Source organism: Hibiscus syriacus, unplaced genomic scaffold (assembly GCF_006381635.1).
Source record: "Hibiscus syriacus cultivar Baekdansim isolate YM2019G1 unplaced genomic scaffold, ASM638163v2 tig00110637_pilon, whole genome shotgun sequence".
Lineage (NCBI taxonomy): Eukaryota > Viridiplantae > Streptophyta > Magnoliopsida > Malvales > Malvaceae > Hibiscus > Hibiscus syriacus.
In genome coordinates, this window is record NW_024062808.1 from 3,094,036 (window position 1) to 3,118,790 (window position 24,755).

Genomic DNA, 24,755 nt, shown 5'->3' on the forward strand with positions numbered 1-24,755 from the left:
GGAACACAAAACGATCAAGTGTTACAGTGTTATTACCCGCAAGGATAATATCATCAACATATACCAAAAAATACATGTATATCCCATTAGAGGCACAAATAAAAATAGATGCATCCGCCTTAGATTTAAAGAAGCCATACCTGAAGAGAAAACCAGAAAGATCAAGGTACCAAGCTCGTGGTGCCTGCTTGAAACCATAGAGAGCCTTACGTAGTCGACACACATGCAATGGATGAATAGGATCTTTGTAACCTGGTGGTTGATCTAAATAAATCTCTTCATGCAACGTGCCATTAAGAAACACGTTATTAACATCAAGATGCTTAATAGGCCACACATGATGCAATACAAGCGTCAAAATTAGACGTACTGTCATCGGTTTCATAACTGGATTAAAGGTTTCAAAATAATCTCTACCAGCCTCTTGAGAGTAGCCTTTGACCACAAGACAGGACTTGTATCTATTAATAGAACCATATGGGCGACGTTTCACATGAAACAATCGTGGGCTACACAAAACGCGAAACCAGATCCCAAGTATGATTACTGTCAACACACCTTTTTCGTCCTACTATGATTCAAACTCTCAAAAATAGTATAGAATTATGCTAGGATTCAACTCCTAAAAATAAGATAGAATTTTGCTATGTTTTAAACTCCTAAAGATAGGATCCACAAGCACTATAAATAGCCATTGTAGCTCACTATTGTAACACACGATGGGCGTACGAAATTACCAGAAAAAAATACGAGCAAATAGATTGTTTTGAAGCTATTGTAAACAATTCAGGAGCAATAAAAGATGAAAGCTTTTACCTTTCGCATTCTTTTCTTCACTTGCATGTATTGTTATTCGTCTTTGTGCTTGAAAAAAAAAATAGTTTTGGCGAGGAAAAGGGGTTGTCGTTCGAAACTTTTCTTTTAGATCTACACAACCCCGAGGCCGTTTTGGAAAAATACTAGAATATTTAAAACGAGGGAAGGAAAGGATTTTAAAAATCAATTTTTTTTCGAGGTTTGCCGCCGATGAACGGTCCCTTATGTATTATTTTCATATTTTTATTTATTTCTTTTTGATAATTCGTATTATTAAGTATATATATATTAATTATTTTTATTCTAATATTATTTTAATGTTTTTAAAGTTATCATATATATATATTTATAACTATTATATTTATTATTATTTTACTATTAACTTATATAATATATTTTTCTCTTTTGCTACTATTATTATTTTACTATTAACGTATATAAATATTTTTCTCTTTTGCTACTATTATTATCATTATATGTATATTTTTATTGTATTTTATTTTTTATTTTTACTTTTTTTAAACATATGCATATATACATTTAATTATATTTTTATATTTTATACTTCTTTATTTTTTTGTTTTCATGTATTTATATTATATTACATTATTATTATTTTACTTTATTAAATTATTTTTTTCGTTATTATTTATTATATATATATATTATCATAATGTTTTTTTTTGTTTATTCATTCTTACTATATTATAGGGATACATCACACTCATTTATTAACTACGGTCCTACCCCTTATCGTCTTTTTCCTTCCCGACAGTTATACTTCACCAAACCTTGACTTTCTTTTTTTACTTTCTTTTGGTGTGATTGCGTTTTTTTATTTTACTACTTATTATCATTATTATTATTTTGCACTTAATAATTATATATTTTTATTCCTCTTTTAGTTTTTCATCATTTTTTTTTATTTTTTCCCTTCTATTTTCTTTATTTCATTTACTCTTATTTCCTTTTTCCTTTAACGCGTTTCTCGACTTTTTAAGGGTACTCTTTCAAATTGATCGGAGGTAAGTAATTTTGGATCATATGTTACCTTTAAATTTTAACTTTCGATTTTCTTAATTAAAAACAACTGGAAATTACGTAGTACCGAAAGGGCGGTTCAAGGGTGCTAATCCTTCCTTGACCGTAACCGACTCCCGAATCCGACATATCTTTGGTAAGACGCAGATCAGGTAAGATATAAGGTATCCAATTAACCTATTTTTTTTAAATAAATAATCGGTGGCGACTCCAATCACATTTTTCAAGTCGAAGCCCAATTCTGTGGCCCAACCGAAAGACGGTTACGACAGCTTTGCGACTCCGCTGGGGACACAGGTAAGTGAGTCAGGCTAAGGTAATTTCCAGTTGTCTTTTTAATGAAAAGGGTAAGTTTAAATTTTAAGGTAACATTTCGATCCTTATTACTTACTTTTGATTATATTTTCGAATAATTAGTTGTACTAACCGTTTTCTCAATGATTTCAGCCCTTAAAGTCTTTTTTCATCTAAGGCTCTAAACCTGAGCTCCGAACCCGTTTTAAGTGGGGGTGAAAGCGACGCATTCGTGTGAATTTATTCACCGCATATGCCTAGCAAGTAGCCTTCGGGATTCATATACCTTATGTCTTCGTGTGAATTTATTCTCCGCATAGACATAAGGGAATGTGTCCTCTCGAGTTTAACTTAGTCCACACAAACCTGTGATGGGTTTAGGACTAAGGGTCTGGCAAGCCCAAAGGGGCACCAGCAAGGAGAACTCGGGTACCGTTTTTTTAGAACCTAAACCGGGAGACTATGGAGAATTAGAGCCCACCCCAGAACCTCACCTCAAACCCTAGGCTGTTTTATTTCATGCTTTACTTTCTGTTCAAAGCATGCGAACTAGACAAATATGCGGTTAGGATTTGTTTGAAATTAGCATGCGAGATAGAGATCATGTCCGGGTAGAAATAATAAGCATGTGGGGTAGATATCATGTGGGGTAGGACTTTCATTTTTATGATCGTTTTTGATTATTTTTCACCTCACTAACTCTTTTCATCTTTATTTTATTTTATTTTCATCACTTGCATCATTAAAAAGAGGTTATTGATCCACTAAAACATGTTTGTTAAAACTCGAATAATCTGAATCCATGGACAAAGGTGTTGTAATACAAGAGATGAAAATACAGAGGATAGTCTACAAGGCGACTATGTGTCACATTCAATCCAGAAGACGTGGTGCCCACAATTGAAGAGTATATCACTCTGCTGCATTATAAAAGACCCAAAATGAATCGGGTCTACATCAAGCACAATGAAAGCTTATCTCTGAAGAACTGACTGGCAGAGGTTGCAGGGGCAAGATGAAGGTTATGTATCTCGGAAGTCCCTTTGAACACAACAATGGTAAAATGATAGCTGAAATTGGAGACCATTGCCGGCGAATTCAAGAAACAGATTAATGAACTTCACATAGTTCCTATCAATTAAGGGCTCCAATGACGAATTCGTTGGGAACAGGCTCAACAAAAGTAAATGCTTGAGATGCGATCATTCGAGACTTCTTGGACCAGTACAAAAAACAACTCAACATTTTCACGGTTCATCCAGAGAGGCCGGAGCGGTTCTACAGGTTATTCAACCGGTGAAAGACGAAAGCAGAAGACTAGTCAACATGTCAGAAGCTGTCAGGATATTTTTTTCTCTTAAAAGATAAAACATTTTTGTCCCCAATAAGGATTATTCATAATAACAGTCACATTTCTTGGATCAATGCCTCGAACATTTCATGCATTCTTGCATTTTTGCATCTTCATCTACATTTTTAAGCATTTTCATAAACATGAAATTAAATCACGGAGGATTCGATGAAGTGGTCTTAACCACATTACACCACATGGAAGCCAGATTTTAACAATTAAAGAAAAACTGAAATCAGTACAGGGGGAGCTGGATCAACTGATTGTAGGACTAAGCATGCCAGGATGATCTGAGAAAAGAGTACCCATCTCCTAAGGGCTACGATGTTGAAGTTGTTGCCACATAAGGATTCCCAAACATTCTTCTGAAAACTGTAAGGCGCTTGCCGAAGAAGGGGGCATGGCATATACCATTTGCACTTAGAGGATTATTTTGTTTGAACACATCTTTTAAACGATTGAATTCATGTTACTTTCTAAGGTGGAGTAATTGAACAAATTTTAATCTTTAGTTCTTTGAATATTAAATGAATTGAGGATTCTTTTAATTCTTCAAGAATTATAGATTTTTGACATATGACAAGATTAGACCTTTCTTACCCTGTCTCAAACCCTAGAATAAAACACCTTGATTCTTTACCCAAAATAACTCATTGTCATTATCAAAAAACCAAATTTTGACATTACCTCCATTTGAAATTCTTGAACATTACCTTTATCTTTTTGATACACCCACACCTTTCTTTGAGTCAATAAGATCACACAACTGTCTTTTTAGACTCAAAATTAACCTTTTTTACCATTAAAACCCAAGGCATTGAGTTGTTCATTTGAACATGAGCATTCTTCCAAGATACAGTTTGGGGCATCTCGCCAGGAGCCTGAACATTGAGACATGTTGGGAGCAAGAAGCAGAAAAAATAATTCATTCGAAATAATTCTATCATGCATTAATTGCACTGTTTTCATGTGAATAGAATTAATCCTGAAAATCTATCCCCCTGGGGATACCTCTTCTGTGAAGACTTACATGTATGAAATGATGAACGGCTTTCTTTCTTTATCCCTTCACAACAGGAGAAAATATATATCCCTTGCGTCCCCTTTTGAGCCTATAGTATTTTTTTTCTTTTGATTCAACCCTAACCAAGGATCACCCTCCACACTGGGGGGCAAGGTGGAGAAAATCTGCTCACATGAGTGAAGACATTGATTCAGATGAGATACCGAAAGGTGAACCAAATGCCAAGTGCGATGATTCAATCAGAACAAAAAGGGCAAAAAGAAAAAAAGAAAAGAAGCAAAAAAGGAAAAAACAAGAACAAAAAAGAAAGAACAAAAATAAAAAAGGGAACAAAAAGTACATGCAAAAATTCCCTAAAGAAAAATGGTGCATCAAGCTTCAATGAGATTGATCAAGCACAATCATTCCCGAATCACTGAATCCCTTCACTCGAAGATCATAGAGCATCAAGAGAAAGAGACATTTTGAGCAAGACAAGATCGATGGCATCAGAATGAATTGATCCTTGGTTCAATACCCTGAAACACTTGTTTGGGCCTATTTATCCTTTTCTTTCATAACCACGAACCTTGGCCTACATTACGTGCCTTAAAAGTCCCTTCTAATCATACATGGATTTCTAAATAGAAGAGACTATCTTCAGATTTCATCCCGCCCATCAGGATTAATCTTTGTTTGCAAAAAAATAATGTAATTAATGTATGGTAGAGAAAAATAACAAAGGGGGGGTTCAAGATGTAAATCCCGAATAACGTCTTGAAACCAAAGGAGGATTCGAGTTGAAAACATGAAAAGGCGGCTCGAATATAAAAATTGTGCAACTGAAGCGATCACACAAATTCCTTGATAAGGCATCGCACAATCCGATTGTGACAACGAAGGTTGGGAGTCAGAGAACACTTCCAGTAGAGAAGCATGCAAGCTACCCCATCAATCCTTTGAGCATCAAATGCCAAACCTTTGACCAAACACAATGACCTGAGACTTTTTATCCTTTCCTTACTTGACCATCTCTCAAAGATAGCTTTGATCTTGACACTTGTCAAATAGCTATAATTTATTGAAGTATTAACATTGTAATTAATTCTTTGATATCCAATGAACTCTAGTTTTATGATTTGTCTCAATTGTAAAACCGTGAAAGGGGCAATATTTTTAAAACTTGGGATTAAACATTTTTTGAAACTCTTTTAATTGATATTAAAAGAGAAAGAAAAACATTTTTTTCAAACAAGACAGTCTCTCTAGAGTTGATCTTGGTAAATGACATGTGACTCTTAGACACAAAACTCATGCTCAGAATCAATGCTGAAGCAAGAAATGAGGAACATTTGGGGCATCTTTGAAGATTCAACATGAAATATTAGAGCATTTTTTTGGGCATCTTTGGGGATTCAACATCCTAATGCGAATTATCAGGCCTTTTTCAAGAGATAAAATATAACCAATTCATGTTATATGCATCTTATGCATACATTTTAGAGCATCATTTTTCCCACATACATAATTTTTGCAGCATTTAAAGTCAAGTTTCGACTTCAAGACGAATGATACTCGAATCAAAAGCACCTTTAAAGATTGATGTTGGTTGCTTAACTCAGCAGCAAGAAGCTACACTTCAACTAATTTGACATATTGAAAGATCGACAGATCTTAGAATCAACTTCAGACGAGTTCGAGAGATAATTCAGAACCGATCCAGTTCGCATTTTCAAGTTGGATTTCAACTTCACGACGAAGGATATCCAATTCCTGGCTCAACTTCACGACGAAGGGGCCACCCACGATTTCAACTTCACGACGAAGGGAATCGTGCTCACCATTGTTTCTCTTGAGACAGTTTCCCTTGAAACAAACTTTGTCTCTCTTGAGACAGTTTCCCTTGAAACAAAATTTTTTCTCCCTTGAGACAGTTTCTCTTGAAACATAAACATTGAAAACATTTTCCTTGAAATGAGTTTTGTCTCTCTTGAGATAGTTTCCCTTGAAACAAAATTTTTTCTCCCTCGAGACAGTTTCTCTTGAAACATAAACATTGGAAACATTTCCCTTGAAATGAATTTTGTCTCTCTTGAGATAGTTTCCCTTGAAACAAAATTTTGTCTCCCTTGAGACAGTTTCTCCTGAAACATAAACATTGAAAACATTTCCCTTGAAATGAATTTTGTCTCTCTTGAGATAATTTCCCTTGAAACAAATTTTGTCTCCCTTGAGACAGTTTCTCTTAAAACACAAAACCTTTGAGATTGTTTCCCTCGAAACAAATTTTGTCTCCCATGAGACAGTTTCTCTTGAAACACAAAATCTTTGAATTTATCTCCCTTAAAACAAAATTTCGTTTCTCATGAAACAACAGATATCTTTGAAATCGTTTCCCTTGAAATGAATTATGTCACTTTTGAGGTAATTTCTCTTGAAGCATCATCTTTGAATATGTTTTCCTTGGAACTAATTTCATCTCCCCGTGAGACAATTTCTTTTGGAACTAAGTTTTGTCTCTCTTGAGACAGTTTTTCTTAAAACAAAATTTTGTCTCCCTTAAGACCGTTTCCCTTGAAGCAACAAATATCTTTGAGATCGTTTCCCTTGAAACGAGTTCTGTCTCTTTTGAGACAATTTCTCTTGAAGCATCATCTGAATCGTTACACTCAGCTCAGGCACATATTTGGGATAGCATTTCTCAAATCAAAAATAGAATGTGCACATCAGATTTGAACATTTGAAGAATTTGAGACTAGGATCAGAACTTGAAGATTCCAGAGCCAAGATTCCAGAAAAACAACCGGAGATCGAGATTTCTCTCCTGAGCCCAAAAATAACATATGTTGCATATGCATTTTAGGCATACCTAAGAGCATTGCATCCATCTCATCACATATATGCATAACTTTTTCAGGTTTTAGCTAGAGTCAAGTTCAACTTCACAACGAAGGGACGTCTGGTTGCCAACAACAATTTCCCAATTTCGGAACCGATTTCAACTCCACGACGGAGGATATCGTGCTACCCGAGACAACACAAGTTCAACTTCACAACGAAGGGATGGCTGGTTGTCAACGAACAACTTCCCAATTCCAGAACCGATTTCAACTCCACGACGGAGGATATCGTGCTACCCGAGAAAACACAAGTCCAACTTCACAACGAAGGGACGGCTGGTTGTCAATGAACAACTTTTCAGTTTCATCCGCGATTTCAACTCCACGACGGAGGATATCGTGCCACTCGAGACAACACAAGTTCAACTTCACAATGAAGGGACAGCTGGTTGTCAACAAACATTTTTCAAATTTCAGAGCCAATTTCAACTTCACAGCGAAGGATATTGAACTCGAGACAACACAAGTTCAACTTCACAACGAAGGGACGTCTGATTGTCAATAAGATTTCGTTCAGAGTCAATTTCAACTTCACAGCGAAAGATATTAGACTCGAGACAGCACAAGCTCAACTTCACAGCGAATGGGCGGCTGACTGTCATCAAACAATTTCCCGGTTCCAGAACCAATTTCAACTTCACAGCGGAGGATATTGGACTCGGAATAATATTTGGATTTCAACTTCATGGCGAAGGATATCCAATTCTCAGGCTCAACTTCACGACGAAGGGGCCCTGTACGATTCCAATTTCACAAACAGATTGACCCAACTTCACGACGAATGAGTCATCTGTAACGCATCAACACTGAAGTCTTCAGGTCAAGTTTCACCTTCACGATGAAGTATCTTGATCCAGAAGACGATTCAAAGGCCACTCGGCAAAAGCTTTGAGTTCGATTCCAACTTCACGACGAAGGATATAGTGCTCAGAAGCTTCCAGATGAACTCGACTTCACGACGGAGGAGTCATCCGTAACTCAATTCGACAGGGAGTTATTGAAACATCAGAGTCAATTTTCAACTCCACCGAACGAAAAGTGTGTCTTTCAATCTTTGCCCTATCCCCGTTACACGACTATGGGCAAAGAGGGGCAGCTGTCAACACACCTTTTTCGTCCTACTAGGATTCAAACTCTCAAAAATAGGATAGAATTCTGCTAGGATTCAACTCCTAAAAATAGGATAGAATTTTGCTATGTTTTAAACTCCTAAAGATAGGATCCACAAGCACTATAAATAGTCATTGTAGCTCACTATTGTAACACACGATGGACATACGAAATTACCAGAAAAAAAATACGAGCAAATAGATTGTTTTGAAGCTATTGTAAACAATTCAAGAGCAATAAAAGGTGAAAGCTTTTACCTTTCGCATTCTTTTCTTCACTTGCATGTGTTGTTATTCGTCTTTGTGCTTGAAAAAAAAATAGTTTTGGCCGAGGAAAAGGGGTTGTCGTTCAAAACTTTTCTTTTAGATCTACACAACCCCGAGGCCGTTTTGGAAAAATACTAGAATATTTAAAACGAGGGAAGGAAAGGCTTTTAAAAATCAATTTTTTTTTCGAGGTTTGCCGCCGATGAACGGTCCCTTATGTATTATTTTCATATTTTTATTTATTTCTTTTTGATAATTCGTATTATTAAGTATATATATATTAATTATTTTTATTCTAATATTATTTTAATGTTTTTTAAAGTTATCATATATATATATTTATAACTATTATATTTATTATTATTTTACTATTAACGTATATAAATATATTTTTCTCTTTTGCTACTATTATTATCATTATATGTATATTTTTTATTGTATTTTATTTTTTATTTTTACTTTTTTTAAACATATGCATATATATACATTTAATTATATTTTTATATTTTATACTTTTTTATTTTTTTGTTTTCATGTATTTATAATATATTACATTATTATTATTTTACTTTATTAAATTATTTTTTTTCGTTATTATATTTATTATATATATATATATATATTATATCATAGTGTTTTTTTTGGTTATTCATTCTTACTATATTATATGGATACATCACACTCATTTATTAACTACGGTCCTACCCCTTATCGTCTTTTTCCTTCCCGACAGTTATACTTCACCAAACCTTGACTTTCTTTTTTTTTTACTTTCTTTTGGTGTGATTGCGTTTTTTTTTATTTTACTACTTATTATCATTATTATTATTTTTCAAGTCGAAGTCCAATTTCGTGGCCCAACCGAAAGACGGTTACGACAATTACGACACAACGGGTACTTCAATTCCTGAGTAATGGTTTTAGGCTCCAATGTTTGGAATAAGGGATGATCTGTGGTGACATTGACAAGGATGAACCAAGATATTTAGGATTAGGACAACAAACACGCTCGATAGAAGGTTATCGAATAAAAGAAATAAATGCTAAATTTAAATACATTCAAATGTACGAGATAAGATATGGAGAAGCATTAGCGCTTATCTTTAACAAAGACCGTTAGACAACTACGTGACCAGCCACGCCAGGCAAGGCTTAGTCAAGGAAATCCCAAATGCTGGGACTCCGACCAATAATCACGTTGTGATCACACAGCTCCGGTTCATCAACCAGACTTGGAATCATGTCTCCTTAGACAAAACAGTAAAGTTTTAACCTACATGTGTCTTCCATAAATCTCTGGCCGCCGCAGTGATTGGGACCTCAATTTCTTTTACATAATTTATTTATTGTTTATTTGTACAGAACAGAACAATTAAATACACGCAATATTTTTGCAGATGAGTCAGCTTATAGGTTAATATATTCCAACAGTTGTATAGATGAGAGCTTCTTTCAATGTTAATCTATTAACATTAATCAAAACTTTTTATTAGGAATACATTTTTCTTAAGGTTTTCTAGTATTAGGTTGTGACAATCTTCAATTATTTATGGATTTTGCTCATATTTGTGTCTAAAGCATGGCTGAGGTAGACTAAATCAGTTGATGTATGGATGACTGCAAAGAGCAGATATTAATCGGTTTCTTGACTCAACCTTTGAGTGAAGATTGATGAACTTGTTACCAACGTGGCGGTCATGGTGGAAAGGAGCAAATTATTGTTCACTCAACTCATGGGAAGAGAACTAATGTTTCATGTCGGTAAGTGTTGCCTTGGACCAGAAGCGAAGGGATATGAAATATTGTTTTTGTCCGACTAGAAGAAGAATAAAATTGTATTATACTATTCTTTTTCTTCATTAAAATATACCCGCAAATATCTCATAAAGGAATATTTCAGAAAAAAAGGTTGGGAAGTCTGTCAGACAACTGCAGATGGAAATTAACAAAATAGTTTGATCATTCTTCAATCAACTCATTGCAAGAGAATGCAGATGGAAATTCGCTGTGCTGTTGAATTTTGGTTAGGTGATTGGAACGTGGTGAGATATTATGAAGAAATTGTGGTCCTGAGAGGCAGTACAATTTGTTGAAGTTATGAACTCACCACTTACCAATATGATATTTCTCTAGTACCCGATATTCAACTAGAATGCGCTATCATCAGCCATGAGTTCGAGATTTAAGCATTTACTTTAATGTGATTATTCATAAATCATAATTAAATTCATGCACATATAATTCACGATCGTCAGCAACAATCTGTAGGGGTAATCTTGGAAGGCCAAAATCATAGATGAAAACCAGAAAATCCTTTTCTGTAATAACACCATTGAAATCTCTGATATCACGTACATTGAATTATTAGGATGAAATGGGAAGGGGCATACGTAGCTGGATGAAAGAGACGACACTTGGGAGAGTTAAGTAAACGAGCAAAAGGAACACTGATAATGCAACAACAACAATGCCTGAGAAATGGAATGGCAGTGGCACATGATTAGGATTGATGCAGCTGGCTGCAGTTTTACTTTTGGTTGTTGGGTTTGGTGCATTCCCATTTATAATTAAAGCTTTTATCTTTGGGACCAAAATCCACAGTTGAATCTGGTTTTATTTTACCATCCATTGCTTTTACCTGCCACATTATGTTGTATGAGCTGATAGAGATTAAAGCTTCTGCTTTGCTTAGTGCTGTTTTGGGGTTTCAGATATTACTATTTCCTGTAAATATTTTAAGTGCTTATAAATGGTTGCCACAGCAAAACCATTGGGCCTTCAATTCTGTACACTTGAATATAAAAGAAAAAGAAGGAAACCTGTCAGACAAGTACAAGACGAGAACGATCCTCTGCGGCCAAGGCAGTCCCAATGTAAGGCCTGCAGACCAATAATAACGCTCCCATCACACTGCTTCGGTTCATCAGCCAGACATGTAATCCAGTCTCCTCAGGCCTCAAGGATACAGAAGTACGAGGCTATAGAACAGATCCTGTTCAAGTAAGGTCTTGCCCTACCAGGTCCTGGTTCAAACTTATATACCATTGGCTTTGCTCTGTCCTTTCCCGTCTGGTATTTTGTTCAGGTGCTGACAAACAGTCGTTTTTGGGGTAGATTGTTCTTCCAGTCAACTAATCGGAAGAGGGTGCAGATGCAGCAGCAGCAGTCCATGGTGGTGATGGCAATTGGCTGTGTTGTTTGTTATATTATGGTTAGGTGATTTGAACGTGGTGTGAATATTATGAATAAATTGTGGTCCTGTGAGTCAGCACAAGTTTGTTCAAGTTCAAAAACTCACCATTTAACAGAGGTTGGTCCCTTATAACCACTAAAATGTCATGTTTCTCTGGTAATCACTCATGAGTTCTGTTTGCCTTATAGTTACCTGGACTGAAAGTATTTCTACTTTATATGACACGGTCCTTTCAAATATTTATCAAACAAAAGTGTTTATATATTAATTACTAGACTAAATATTAATTATTTAAAAATGTTATGAACAAAAAAAAATTAAATTACGAGAAAAAAAATATGAAATTATTTAATTAAACTATTGCAATATAATTTAAATAATATAAAATCGATTAAAATGATATATGTTAATTAAAATAATATATCAATCTTTATTATTCTTTTATATCTTTGTTTATATTTATATCCAGAGTTTAAACTATCGAAATTTTCACGTACTTGTCAATCTACGTATATTATGGAATGCATGAAAATCATCGATTGATTTTATTAATAAACTAGAATTATCTACGTATATGTGTCTGTAAGATATATTTACAAAATGTTGTAAACATAATAAAATATCATAGTGATCGTGCTTTTTTTTTTAAATTAAGGTGTTTATAAAGTAGTATCTGTTTAAAATATTTTCAATCATTTGATAATGAACACACAATCACTCTGCTACAACTGTTGATGCTCGAATTCATAACCTCTAAAAATAAACTGATTTCTTTTAATGTTGCACTAGTTAATGTAATTATAGAGTGCCATTATTGGGATGCAATGGAAAGTGCATAAAATTCACCCCACAACTACTTGTTTTTGTATCATTTGCATTATCAACAAATTTTGAACCTTACAGTCGAAGTTGAACCTGCTGTTGTGTCTGCTGCAACAGGCTTTTATATTATACCAAATTCAGGCTTTTATATATTCAATCCAGAATTTATTGCATCGCCCCCTGTTTCTAGTGTTGTTCTTTCGGGACCAAGGAAAAGGTCAGTGTCCATTTGCCACGTGCCTTTGGGCACCAATAATGCCTATTTTTTGTCTTTTTCACAGATAATGAATCGAAGCCTTCACTATTAGGAATTGCTTACTAAAATATATTCTTAATATTTGTTATACTTTGGAAGTGGCATTCGGAAATCTCTTAGAGCTCTTGATTGGTTCATATTTTCTAAATACAGATTTCTATTTAGCCATAGCACATAAACAAGATTTCTAATAGATAAGTTAGTAGAAATGCCACATGATGTGTAGAGTAAGATCGGATTAACTACGTGATTAATCATTAATGTTTGTGTTTTGTTCACTTTTTCTCACTTATTTCAAAAAAATAATATATGATCACTTTTGTTTTTATTTAATTAAAATGTGATCATCACGAGTTAAATACCGTTAAATATTTTGGTATAATCACACATTTGATCCATATTATTTACGTATTCTCTCAGTTTAGTCATACTTTTAATAAATTAAAATAAATTTAATCTTCCAATCGAATGATAACATGTGTCTATGGTGATACGTGTCGCGCCACGTGTCATCAACCAATTACTATTTTTTTAAATTTAATTTATTTTAATAAAGGGTTAACTTTACTTTAATAAATTAAATATATAAAATTAAAATAAAGTTAGTCCTCAAACCATATGGTGACATATGGTATCATTCGATTAGAATATTAAATTTATTTTAGTTTATTAAAAGTAAGACTAAATTGAGAGAATATGTAAATATCAGAGACCAAATATATGATTTTATCAAAATACCACATCACATAATCTGTTAATTGTTAACGGAAGTTAACCCGCGGTGACCACATCTTAATTAAATAAAAACAAAAGTGACCATATATTATGTTTTTTGAAATCAGCGAGAAAAAGTGGACAAAACATAAATATAAGTAATCAATCATGTAGTTAATATCACACCCCAAAATAGGATCTAAAATTTTCCGAGGAATAAATAAATTAATTTATTTATAGATTCGGGACCAAAGTGAAATTTTGGATTAATATCAGATTCAAATTTAAAGTATCAAAAGATTAAGGACCTATGACATGATTTTTCCATTTTCCTTTTTAAGGGTTTATATAACCCCAAATCTGACGAAATGTTAATGAATGTTAATGAATGATTTTTTCTCTTTCTTTAATAATGTATTCTTATACAAGGAAACATTTGATAGTCGATTCATCGTCGACCGTTGCTTCGTTTTCGACACCTCTCGCACCATCGTGTTCCTTACGCCGTCTAGAGTCCACCGGTATTCTCATTGTCTCCGTTGTCGCTGGCGTATGAGGGGGAGAGGAAGATAAAGTTTATGATGTTTTAGAATCGAGCTCTCCATCGTTCAAAATTGTGAACCGAGCTTGGTAAGTGTCTCAAAATCCCTTAAAATAATTTTAGAATTTTTTGTAGAATTTTTTCGACCCTCTATGGCCCTGCACGTGCCCCCACACGCCACCCTGAGAGTGGGGAAAGTCCAACGCCTGGTGGACAGCTTGAAATGGGCTGCCCAGATCTGACCCGCTAACCCAACCCGCTTGACCCGCGCTGAGTCAACTCATCGGGTCAACTCGTTGACTTTGACTGAGTCAACCCGTTGACCGTTGACTTTGACAAAAAAAGTCAAAATTTTCGAAAAGTCATATTTTATGTTTTTCGAAATCTTGAGTTAGCCGAAGTCCGTTTCACCAAATTCAAACCCAGTAAGTTGTTTTTCACTGATTAATCACCTGATTTGATCCGTTTTTAGCAATTAAGCTCCGTTTTTTATGAAATTTCTATTGATATGTATCTGAGGAATTCTTGGAAGTTGATTTCAAGATCGAGGGCGTTCGAATGGAGTTTAAATGGTCGATCAATATGGCACGGAAATCGAAGTAATACTTTACTACCTCTTTGTATTCTTTATAGAACATGTGATAATGAATAAATGCATGAATGTTTATGATTGGTCTATTATGCTTGTTTGATTATGGATGGACTTGAACCGAATACGATTTAAGTGATAAATTAGAGAAGACATATTGATCCGATGATAGTAATGATGTGTATAGAAAATGCTAGTTTTGCTTAGAAAATCTGGATAACTGATTTATAACCCCAAGATGACTTGTACAAGATATTAGAAATTTGACAAGGAAACATTTCTAGTTCAGAGATTATCTGGGAAAGCAATTAACTTTAGGATCTCTAAATTATATTTATACTTGTTAAGAGCTTTAATACCGAAGTTACCTGGTTAAGGAATTACGAAAATGGCATTGAGAGGTAAAAATAATCCAAGTTGACTCTGAATGAGAAAGTACCCTAAGAATTCATACTTAACCTGATAAGTTACATATTTAATTGTTAAGATCATGTCTTTGTACAGAAAATTCCTGATATTTCCTTTGTAAAATTTGAGAAGGCACTTGACCCGAAAATCTCCGAGTTATGAGTAAATACCTGAAGAACAATTTATCGAGGGTGCTCTTTTGTCAGAATTGTTCAAAAGAACTGAAATAGATGATAAGTTTGAATTAAATAATAGAATCGGACGGAAGAGAAGGATTGAAATACCCTAGATCTATAAAATGACCAAATTACCCTTGGAATGGAAATGACCTAAGAATATCACCAAACCCAGGAATAATTAGATATCCTCAAGCTATGAAATGACTGAATTAACATTGACCACCAAAATAATCAAAATACCCCTATCGCCTAGAATAAGTAAATATCTTGGATTAATTAAGAAATACAAATAAACAATGATGTTGCACTGCCTTTAAAAGTTATGGAACACAACTTAAGTCGGTTGACCGACACTAATGCTATGTCAGTACCTGAATGGCATATATACCACTTGAATGTTTGTTTGTCTCCTCAAGTTTCGATCGATTATAATTCTGGAAGTACTCAGCTCAACTCTAGAGCGCATTCGGTACTAAGAAGTGGATAGTTGTTAGACAAATCAACCACGAATACCAAATTAAACTGAACTAAAATACAATATGTATCCAAAATTTAGAAACGTATGAATTACCCTAAAAATTCCCGAAGTAACTAAATAAACTTGATTGTTAAATGAACTAAGTAACCTCAACGACTAAGGATTAAGTAAGTGATTTGGATAAGTTTGAAAACTCTGATGAGTTTACATAGTGTACCATTCTTATGGGTTATGAACCCCAAATCAAGTACGCCAACATTTTCTGATATCGTTGAAACATGGAAATGAAATAAAGACCATTGGAAGATCTATTCATTGTTGATTCTGAAGATGATCTATGGACAAGAATTTTTGGTATCAAAGAGTAAATACACTAGAAGGGCAATGAATTGACCAATCGATAAGCATCCGTTCTGGGAGTTGTTCGATAATCTAATCAATCGACACAGATTGTAAATGTTCTGAATCTTCGTTTCTTCCTTATCAGGTCAAATCACATTCGGAATAACTGATGATTCTGTCAATTAATGAACTCTTCCGATAGTGATTCTAACTTCCGGCATTCTATCGGTATACTGAAGATATGTGTTTCTCTGCCCAATAAGATTATCCAGTATCTCTAAATAATATCTAACAAATACTTTGATCCTCTAGTGTGTTCCACATGTACTACATGATGGTTTTATATGTTTGAAATGAGTTTTAATGAAAGTATTGATTTACTGATTTATGAACTATGACAACATGGTATGTGATCTACGATTATGGTTTTCATCAAAAATATGAATTGTTCATGATTTATGAAATCATGGAATTTACTGGTTTATGAATTATGGTTACCTGAAATATGTTATCGGGTTTCTTGTTTTCACTGGAAAATATGAATTTTTCTTGATTTATAGAATCATGAAATTTACTAGGTGTGTAGTGCAGGTGGGTGTATGGTTCTGGGGAACCTACACATTATGGAGTGTTCGGTTGGAGGGATTACTATGGTTTTTGATAAATGTTTTATGTAAGGGTGTTGTTGGAGGAAGTTACCTTACCGTTACTGCAGGTTCCTCTGCTTTGTGCTTAGGGTAAGTCCTTACTTGGTGTGTAGGTGGGTGTATGGTTATGGGAAACTTACACATTATAGAGTGTTCGGTTGGAGGCATTAATATGGTTTTTGAATAAAAATATATTTTAAACTGCTACTGTTTTAAAATAAAAGATCTGTATCTTTTCACTGGTTTTGCGAGAACACACTAGATAACCTATTCTGATTTGCTAAACTCAGTCATCCAAAATATTTCTCTGAACTAAAATCTTATTGTCTGTTACTACCTGGGATATCAATGGAACCTCTACTTATCCTAAAAATCTGTAGATGTTTGAACCAATAAGGAAATATATGCTTATATGTTATCTGCACGTTCTTCAGCATCATCTGGTAGTTATGTATTACTGAGCTTTCCAATGTTTACTCTGTTACTCACCATTACAGGTTAAAAGAATAGTATCATTGCAACTATCGACATCAGTAAGGGAGTTTCTCCGGCGTTGTTGGCAAAGTATGTTACATGTGATTAGGGGACATGTAGGTTGTATTTTGTTTTATATACGAATCTGAAAATCTATTTTATTTCTGAATATTGGTAAAGTTTACTTTTGTATTTATAAATGATTCTACGAGTTTAAATATTTTAATAAAAGTTTTTAATTTTCCACTATTTTTACAATGGGTCACTCCGGTGGCCCTAATGTGACACTCCAAATCAAAACTTCAAGGTCGAGTCCCACTCTGTAACTAGCTAACCTAAGTTTTCTATCGGTTGGGATCTACCTTTGCATAAAGGAATACCAGTAACGTCTGTCTAAATTCTGTATGGTACTTCACGAGTAATACGAGAGTTACTCATCTGAAAAATTTTGACCTGACTCCAGAAATGAAATTGGGATATGTTACTACTCTATGAACCTATTCTCGTAACCATGGTCGAATTGATTCCACAAGGAAAATTCTATTCAGATTCTTTTATTGGGAATAAGGGAGAGTTTTGACAAGAATGTATACTCAGCTGGTTAAGGATTAATAGAGGACACATACTTCTATAAAGGCTACTTGAAGATATGAAAGAACTGATGAAAGTTTCATTTCTACAATTCTGTGACATGATTGAATTTCGAGGACAAAATTCTTTTAAGGAGGGGAGAGTTGTCACATCCTAAAATAGGGTCTAAAATTTTCCGAGGAATAAATTAATTAATTTATTTATAGATTCGAGACCAAAGTGAAATTTTAGATTAATATCATATTCAAATTCAAAGTATCAAAAGATTAAGGACATATGGCATGATTTTTCTATTTTCCTTTTTAAGGGTTTATATAACCCCAAATCTAACGAAATATTAATGAATGATTTTTTCTCTTTCTTTAATAATTTCCTCTTATATAAGGAAACGTTTGATCGTCGATTCATCGTCGACCGTTGCTCTGTTTTCGACACCTCTCGCACCATCGTGTTCCTTACGTCGTCCCGAGTCCATCGGTGTCCTTCTTGTCTCCGTTGTCGTCGGCGTGTGAGGGGGTGAGGAAGATAAAGTTTTCGATGTTTTAGAATCGAGCTCTATGTCGTTCAAAATTGTGAACCGAGCTTGGTAAGTGTCTCAAAATCCCTTAAAATAATTTTAAAATTTTTTGTGGAATTTTGTTGACCCTCTACGGCCCTGCACGTGCTACCCCTAAGAGTGGGGAAAGTTCACCGCCTAGTGGAAAGCTTGAAATTGGTTGCCCGGATCCAACCCGCCTGCCCGATCCGCTTGACCCGCGTTGAGTCAACTTGACTGAGTCAACTCACTGGGCAACTCGTTAACTTTTACTGAGTTGACCGTTTGACTTTGACCTTGACCGAAAAAATCAAAATTTTCAAAAAGTCATCTTTGATGTTTTTCGACGTTCTGAGTCCGATTCTGAAGTCTGTTTCGTCAAATTCAAACTCGGTAAGCTATTTTTCACTGATTAATCACCTGATTCGATATGTTTTTTTTGTAATTAAACTCCGGTTTTGATGAAATTTCTATTGATATGTATCTGAGGAATTCTTGGAAGTTGATTTCAAGATCGATGGCGTTCGAATGGAGTTTAAATGGTCGATCAGTATGGCACGAAAATTGAAGTAATACTTTACTACCTCTTTGTATGCTTTATGGAACATGTGATAATGGATAAATGCATGGATGTTATGATTGCTCTATTTTGCCTGTTTGATTATGTATGGACTCGAACCGAATACGGTTTAAGTGGTAATTAGAGAAGGCATATTGATCCAATGATACTAATGATGTGTATAGAAAATGCTATTTTTCTTAGTAAATCTGGATAACTGATTCATAACCCCAAGATGGCTTGTACAAGATATTAGAAATTTGATAAGAAATCATTTCAAGTTCAGAGATTATCCGGGAAAGCAATTAACTTTAGTATCTCTAAATTCTATTTATCCTTGTTAAGAGTTTTAATACCGAAGTTACCTAGTTAAAGAATTATGAAAATACCCTTGAGAGGTAAAAATAGTCTGAGTTGACTCTGAATGAGAAAGTACCCTGAGAATTCGTACTTAACCTGAAAAATTATAGATTTAATTGTTAAGATCCTATCTTTGTACAGAAAATTCCTTATATTCCGTTTGTAAAATCTAAGAAGGCACTTGACCCGAAAATCTCTGAGTTATGAGTAAATACCTGAAGAACAATTTATTGAGGGTGCTCTTTTGTCAGAATTATTCAAAAAAAATTGAAATAGATGATAAGTTTGAATTAAATAATAGGATCGGACGGAAGAGCATGATTGAAATACCCTAGATCTGTAAAATGATCAAATTACCCTTGGAATGGAAATGACCCAAGAATATCACCAAACCCAGGAATGGTTGGATATCCTCAAGCTATGAAATGATTGAATTAACATTGAGCACCAAAATTACCAAAATACCCTTATGGGTATAATAAGTAAATATCTTAGATTAATTAAGAAATACAAATAAACATGGATGTTGCACTGCCTTTAAAAGTTATGGAATACAGCTTAAGCCGGTTGACGAACGCTAATGCTATGCCAATATCTGAATGGCATATATACCACTTGAATGTTTGTTCGTCTCCTCAAGTTTCGATCGATGATAATTCTAGAAATACTCAGCTCAACTCAACTCTAGAGTGCATTCGGTACTAAGAAGTGGATATTCGTTAGACAAATCAATGACGAATACCAAATTGAACTGAACTGAAGTACAATATATATCCAAAATATAGAAAAGTCTGAATTACCTTGGAAAACCCCGAAGTAACTAGAATAGACTTGACTGCTAAATGAACTAAGTAACCTCAACAATTGAGGATTAAGTAAGTGATCTGGATAAGTTTGGAAACTCTGATGAGTTTACATAGTGTACCATTCTTATGGGTTATGAACCACAAATCAAGTACCCCAGCATTTCCTGATATCGTTAAAACATGAAAATGAATAAAGACCATTGGAAGATCTATTCAGCGATGATTCTGAAGATGATCTATGGACAAAAATTTTTGGTATTAAAGAGTAAATACCCTGGAAGGAAAATGAATTGACCAGTCGATGAGCATCTGTTCTGGGAGTTGTTCGATAATCCGATCAATCGACACAGATTGTAAATGTTCTGAATCTTCGTTTCTTCCTTATCAGCTCAAATCACATTCTGAATAATTGATGATCCTGACAGTTAATGAACTCTTCCGATAGTGATTCTAACTTCCGACATTCTATCAATATACTGAAGATACGTGTTTCTCTGCCCAATAAGATTATCCAGTATCTCTGAATAATATCTGATAAATACTTTGATCCTCTAATGTGTTCCACATGTACTACATGACGATTTTATTTGTTTGAAACGAGTTTTAACGAAAGTATTGATTTACTGGTTTATGAACCATGGCAAAATGGTATGTGATCTCTGATTACGGTTTTCATCGAAAAATATGAATTGTTCATGATTTATGAAATCATGGAATTTAATGGTTTATAAATTATGGTTACCTAAAATGTGTTATCGGATTTCCTGTTTTCATTGGTAAATATGATTTTTTTCCTGATTTATGGAATCATGGAATTTACTAGGTGTGCAAGTAGGTGTATGGTTATGGAGAATCTACACATTATGGAGTGTTCGGTTGGAGGAATTACTATGGTTTTTGATAAATGTTTTATATGAGGGTGTTGTTGGAGGAAGTTACCTTACCGTTACTGCAGGCTCCTTTGCTTTGTGCTTAGGGTAAGTCCTTACTTGTTGTGTAGGTGGGTGTATGGTTCTGGGAAACCTACACATTATGGAGTGTTCGGTTCGAGGGATTAATATGGTTTTTGAATAAAAATATGTTTTAAACTGCTAATGTTTTAAAATAAAAGATCTGTATCTTTTCAATAGTTTTGCGGGAACACACTAGATAACTTATTCTGATCTCTTGAACTCAGTCATCCGAAATATTTCTCTGAACTGAAATCTTACTGTCTGTTACTACCTGAGATATCAGTGGGACCTCAATTTATCCTATAAATCTATAGATGTTTGAATCAATAAGGAAATATATACTTATCTGCACGTTCTTCAACATCATCTGGTAGTTCTATATTACTGAGCTTTCCAAAGCTCACTCTGTTACTCACCATTACAGGTTAAAGGAATAGTATTAGTGCAAATATTGACATCAGTAAGGGAGTTTCTCCGGCGTTGTTGACAGAGTATGTTACATATGATTAAGGGATATGTAGGCTGTATTTTGTTTTATATACGAGTCTGAAAATCTATTTTATTTCAGAATATTGGTAAAGTTTACTTTTGTATTTATAAATGATTCTATGAGTTTATATGTTTTAATAAAAGTTTTAAATTTTTCGCTATTTTTACGATGAGTCGCTCAGGTGTCCCTAATGTGACACTCTAGATCGGATCGGATTACCCACATCGGTCTGAGGGGGTTACAGTTAACCCAATAAAATTAAAAGTTTGGTCATTAGATTTGTATAGTCTAATCAACCTAAATAGTCATTATAGTTCTACGATTGACATCCATTAAAAGTCATCAGAAATAATCTCAATCAAGATTAATAAAAGGAGATAGACTGTCCGTAATTGATCAACCTCTTCTTGATTCAAACATTCATTATTTTGTTCGAGCATTTTGGTTAGATTTTTCAACCTTTTTCTTTCTTTAGTCATTGTGTGATCTAGGTGACTAATTTTTGTGTCAATACTTGTAGAAAAATGTCATAATTATAATTTTATTTATGTTTATGTTATACTTTTAAATCTTTATTGTAATTCTAGATATTTTCTATTTTTAATAAAACTAATCACTTTCTATAATATATATATATATATATATATATATATATAGAAGCGGAAATTCTTGTAAGCTTATAAATTTTAATATTTGTACGTTTATGTGTATAATATAATTTTAATATATTTAGTTTTTTTAAGTAATATAATATAATTTTTTTATCTAAAATTTAATATTCGCACTTTTTTATATATGTATTAATTTTTTAGAATTAAGTAAATTTAATACTTCAGCTAACTGTTTTCAATCTACTTGTAATCCTCATGTGAGATGTCAACCCAGTCAGCTTCTTGGCTCGTGTCTTTCTTCTTCGGTATGGTCACGTGGTGTCTGCTTCGAACCACCGCCCTTACCCGCTGACATGTCTCTCGAACCTAACTCTTACATGCCACGTAGGCTCGGACAACCGTTTATTGTCCAACCTACCAACTATAAAGAAACAAAATCAGAACAGTAGAAGTAAGTAAAGAATAAAACCAAACTAATAAAATATTCACAACAACAATGATAAAAGTAAAACATTATATATATATATATATACGCTCACGCCGCTTGTAGCTAGCCGGTTCCATTCAGCAGAGATTGAAGAAAATAAGCTGCATATTCTCTTTGAAGCCAAAATCATGAAAATTTAAACCCCAATCATCAAGAATTGAAAACCAAGTCTTCTGTCTTTCTTTCTCTTTGGTCCTTTGCTTCTTTTTCTTTTTTATATATATTGAATGTGTGTACAGTGTATATAATCTTTGATTACTGATACTTTCGCCATTAAAAGCTTTTTCCGTTTGTGTCCCAAGAAAATCCCACCTTCGTCAACCCGAAAATCTTCCCTTTTTGTTCTTATTTAAGCTCTCTCTCTGCTTCACTGGGAAACTCAGTTTTTTCGATGGGTAAACAGGGAAGAAGAAAGATGGTTTGTTATGCTCTGTTTTTGGCTGCTCTGTTCCAGTGCAAATTCTGGGCTGTTGCGATTTTAGACCCACTTGATTTTCTGGCTTTACAGTCGATTAGAAAGTCCCTACATGATTTGCCCGGCTCTACTTTCTTCTCTTCATGGGATTTCACCTCCGATCCTTGTAACTTCGCTGGAGTTCATTGCGATTCCGATAGAGTTATGGGACTTAATCTGGGTGACCCGCGTGCCGGTTCTCCGGGTTTAACGGGAAAAATCGACGCTTCCATTGGTAAACTATCTGCTCTTGCTGACTTTTCTATTGTTCCGGGCCGGTTATATGGACCGTTGCCGCCGTCAATCTCGCAATTGAAGGAGCTTCGGTTTTTAGCGATCAGCCGGAATTTTATCTCCGGGAATGTCCCGGCGACTCTCGGCCAACTGAGAAGTCTTAAAACGCTTGATCTCAGCTACAATCAGCTCGCCGGTGAAATACCTCGATCCATCGGAGCGTTACCAGAGCTCACCAACGTTATTCTCTGTCACAACCACCTCTCCGGTTCGGTCCCTCCATTTCTCTCCCGAGTCTTAACCCGGTTGGACCTCAAACACAACTCACTCACCGGCTCGCTCGCTCCGGATTTCCTCTCTCCTTCGCTCCAGTCCCTCTCCCTCTCATGGAACCAACTGACCGGACCGGTTGACAGGCTTCTATCCCGGCTCGACCAGTTAAGCTTCCTAGATTTGAGTTCGAACAAGTTCCCCGGTCCCATTCCCAGCCGGCTGTTCTCATTTCCGATTACGAACCTCCAGTTGGAAAGAAACTTATTCTCCGGTTCCGTCCAACCAGCCGATCAAGTGACAATCTCGACAGTTGATCTAAGTCACAACAGGCTATCGGGTCAGATATCACCGATGTTCTCCACCGTACATAATCTTTACCTGAACAACAACCGTTTCACCAATCGGATCCCGGCCAGCATTGTAGACCGGTTATTATCCGGCGGCATACAAATACTATATTTGCAGCATAACTATTTGACCGGGATGGAGATTAAACCGACGGCTGAGATTCCTGTAAGCAGTTCGCTGTGTCTACAGTATAACTGCATGGTGCCGCCCGTACAGACGCCGTGCCCTTTCAAGGCCGGGAACGAGAAGACCAGGCCTACTGTCCAGTGTAATGAACGGAAAGGGTAGATTCGTAACTTTCACGAACTTGGGAGGGGTACTTCGGGAAGAAATTTTATACAAAACCAGAAGGCTGGAAAATAGAGATTTTTGGGTTCATTTATTTATTTGGTTTGTATTTTATTTTTTGTCTTTTTGATACTATAGTGTTTTACTGTTTTTGTTAGCGTTATTCTGTGGTTAAATATGCTCTTAATGACCAAAAATAATAAAATTAATATATTATTAGATTATGCTAGTATGAATTAAGAACTAGTACAATTGTCGCAAATAAAATTATAACATGCGAACATTTCATCATTTATATATTTAATATATATTAAAATTATGCATGAACCAACGTATCTCATT

At 34.7% G+C, this 24,755-nt stretch overlaps 1 protein-coding gene and 1 pseudogene across 1 annotated transcript; one reads left to right on the forward strand and one right to left on the reverse strand.

The window, feature by feature from the left end:
- Nucleotides 1–11,597: 11,597 nt before the first annotated feature.
- Nucleotides 11,598–11,791, reverse strand: LOC120136951 (annotated as a pseudogene).
- Nucleotides 11,792–23,203: 11,412 nt separating this feature from the next.
- LOC120136730 (probably inactive leucine-rich repeat receptor-like protein kinase IMK2) lies at nt 23,204–24,490 on the forward strand. The gene has a single exon (XM_039152692.1). It carries the CDS (start codon nt 23,208–23,210, stop codon nt 24,411–24,413), a length of 1,206 nt encoding a protein of 401 aa, XP_039008623.1. The 5' UTR covers nt 23,204–23,207; the 3' UTR covers nt 24,414–24,490.
- The last annotated feature ends 265 nt before the right edge of the window (nt 24,491–24,755 follow it).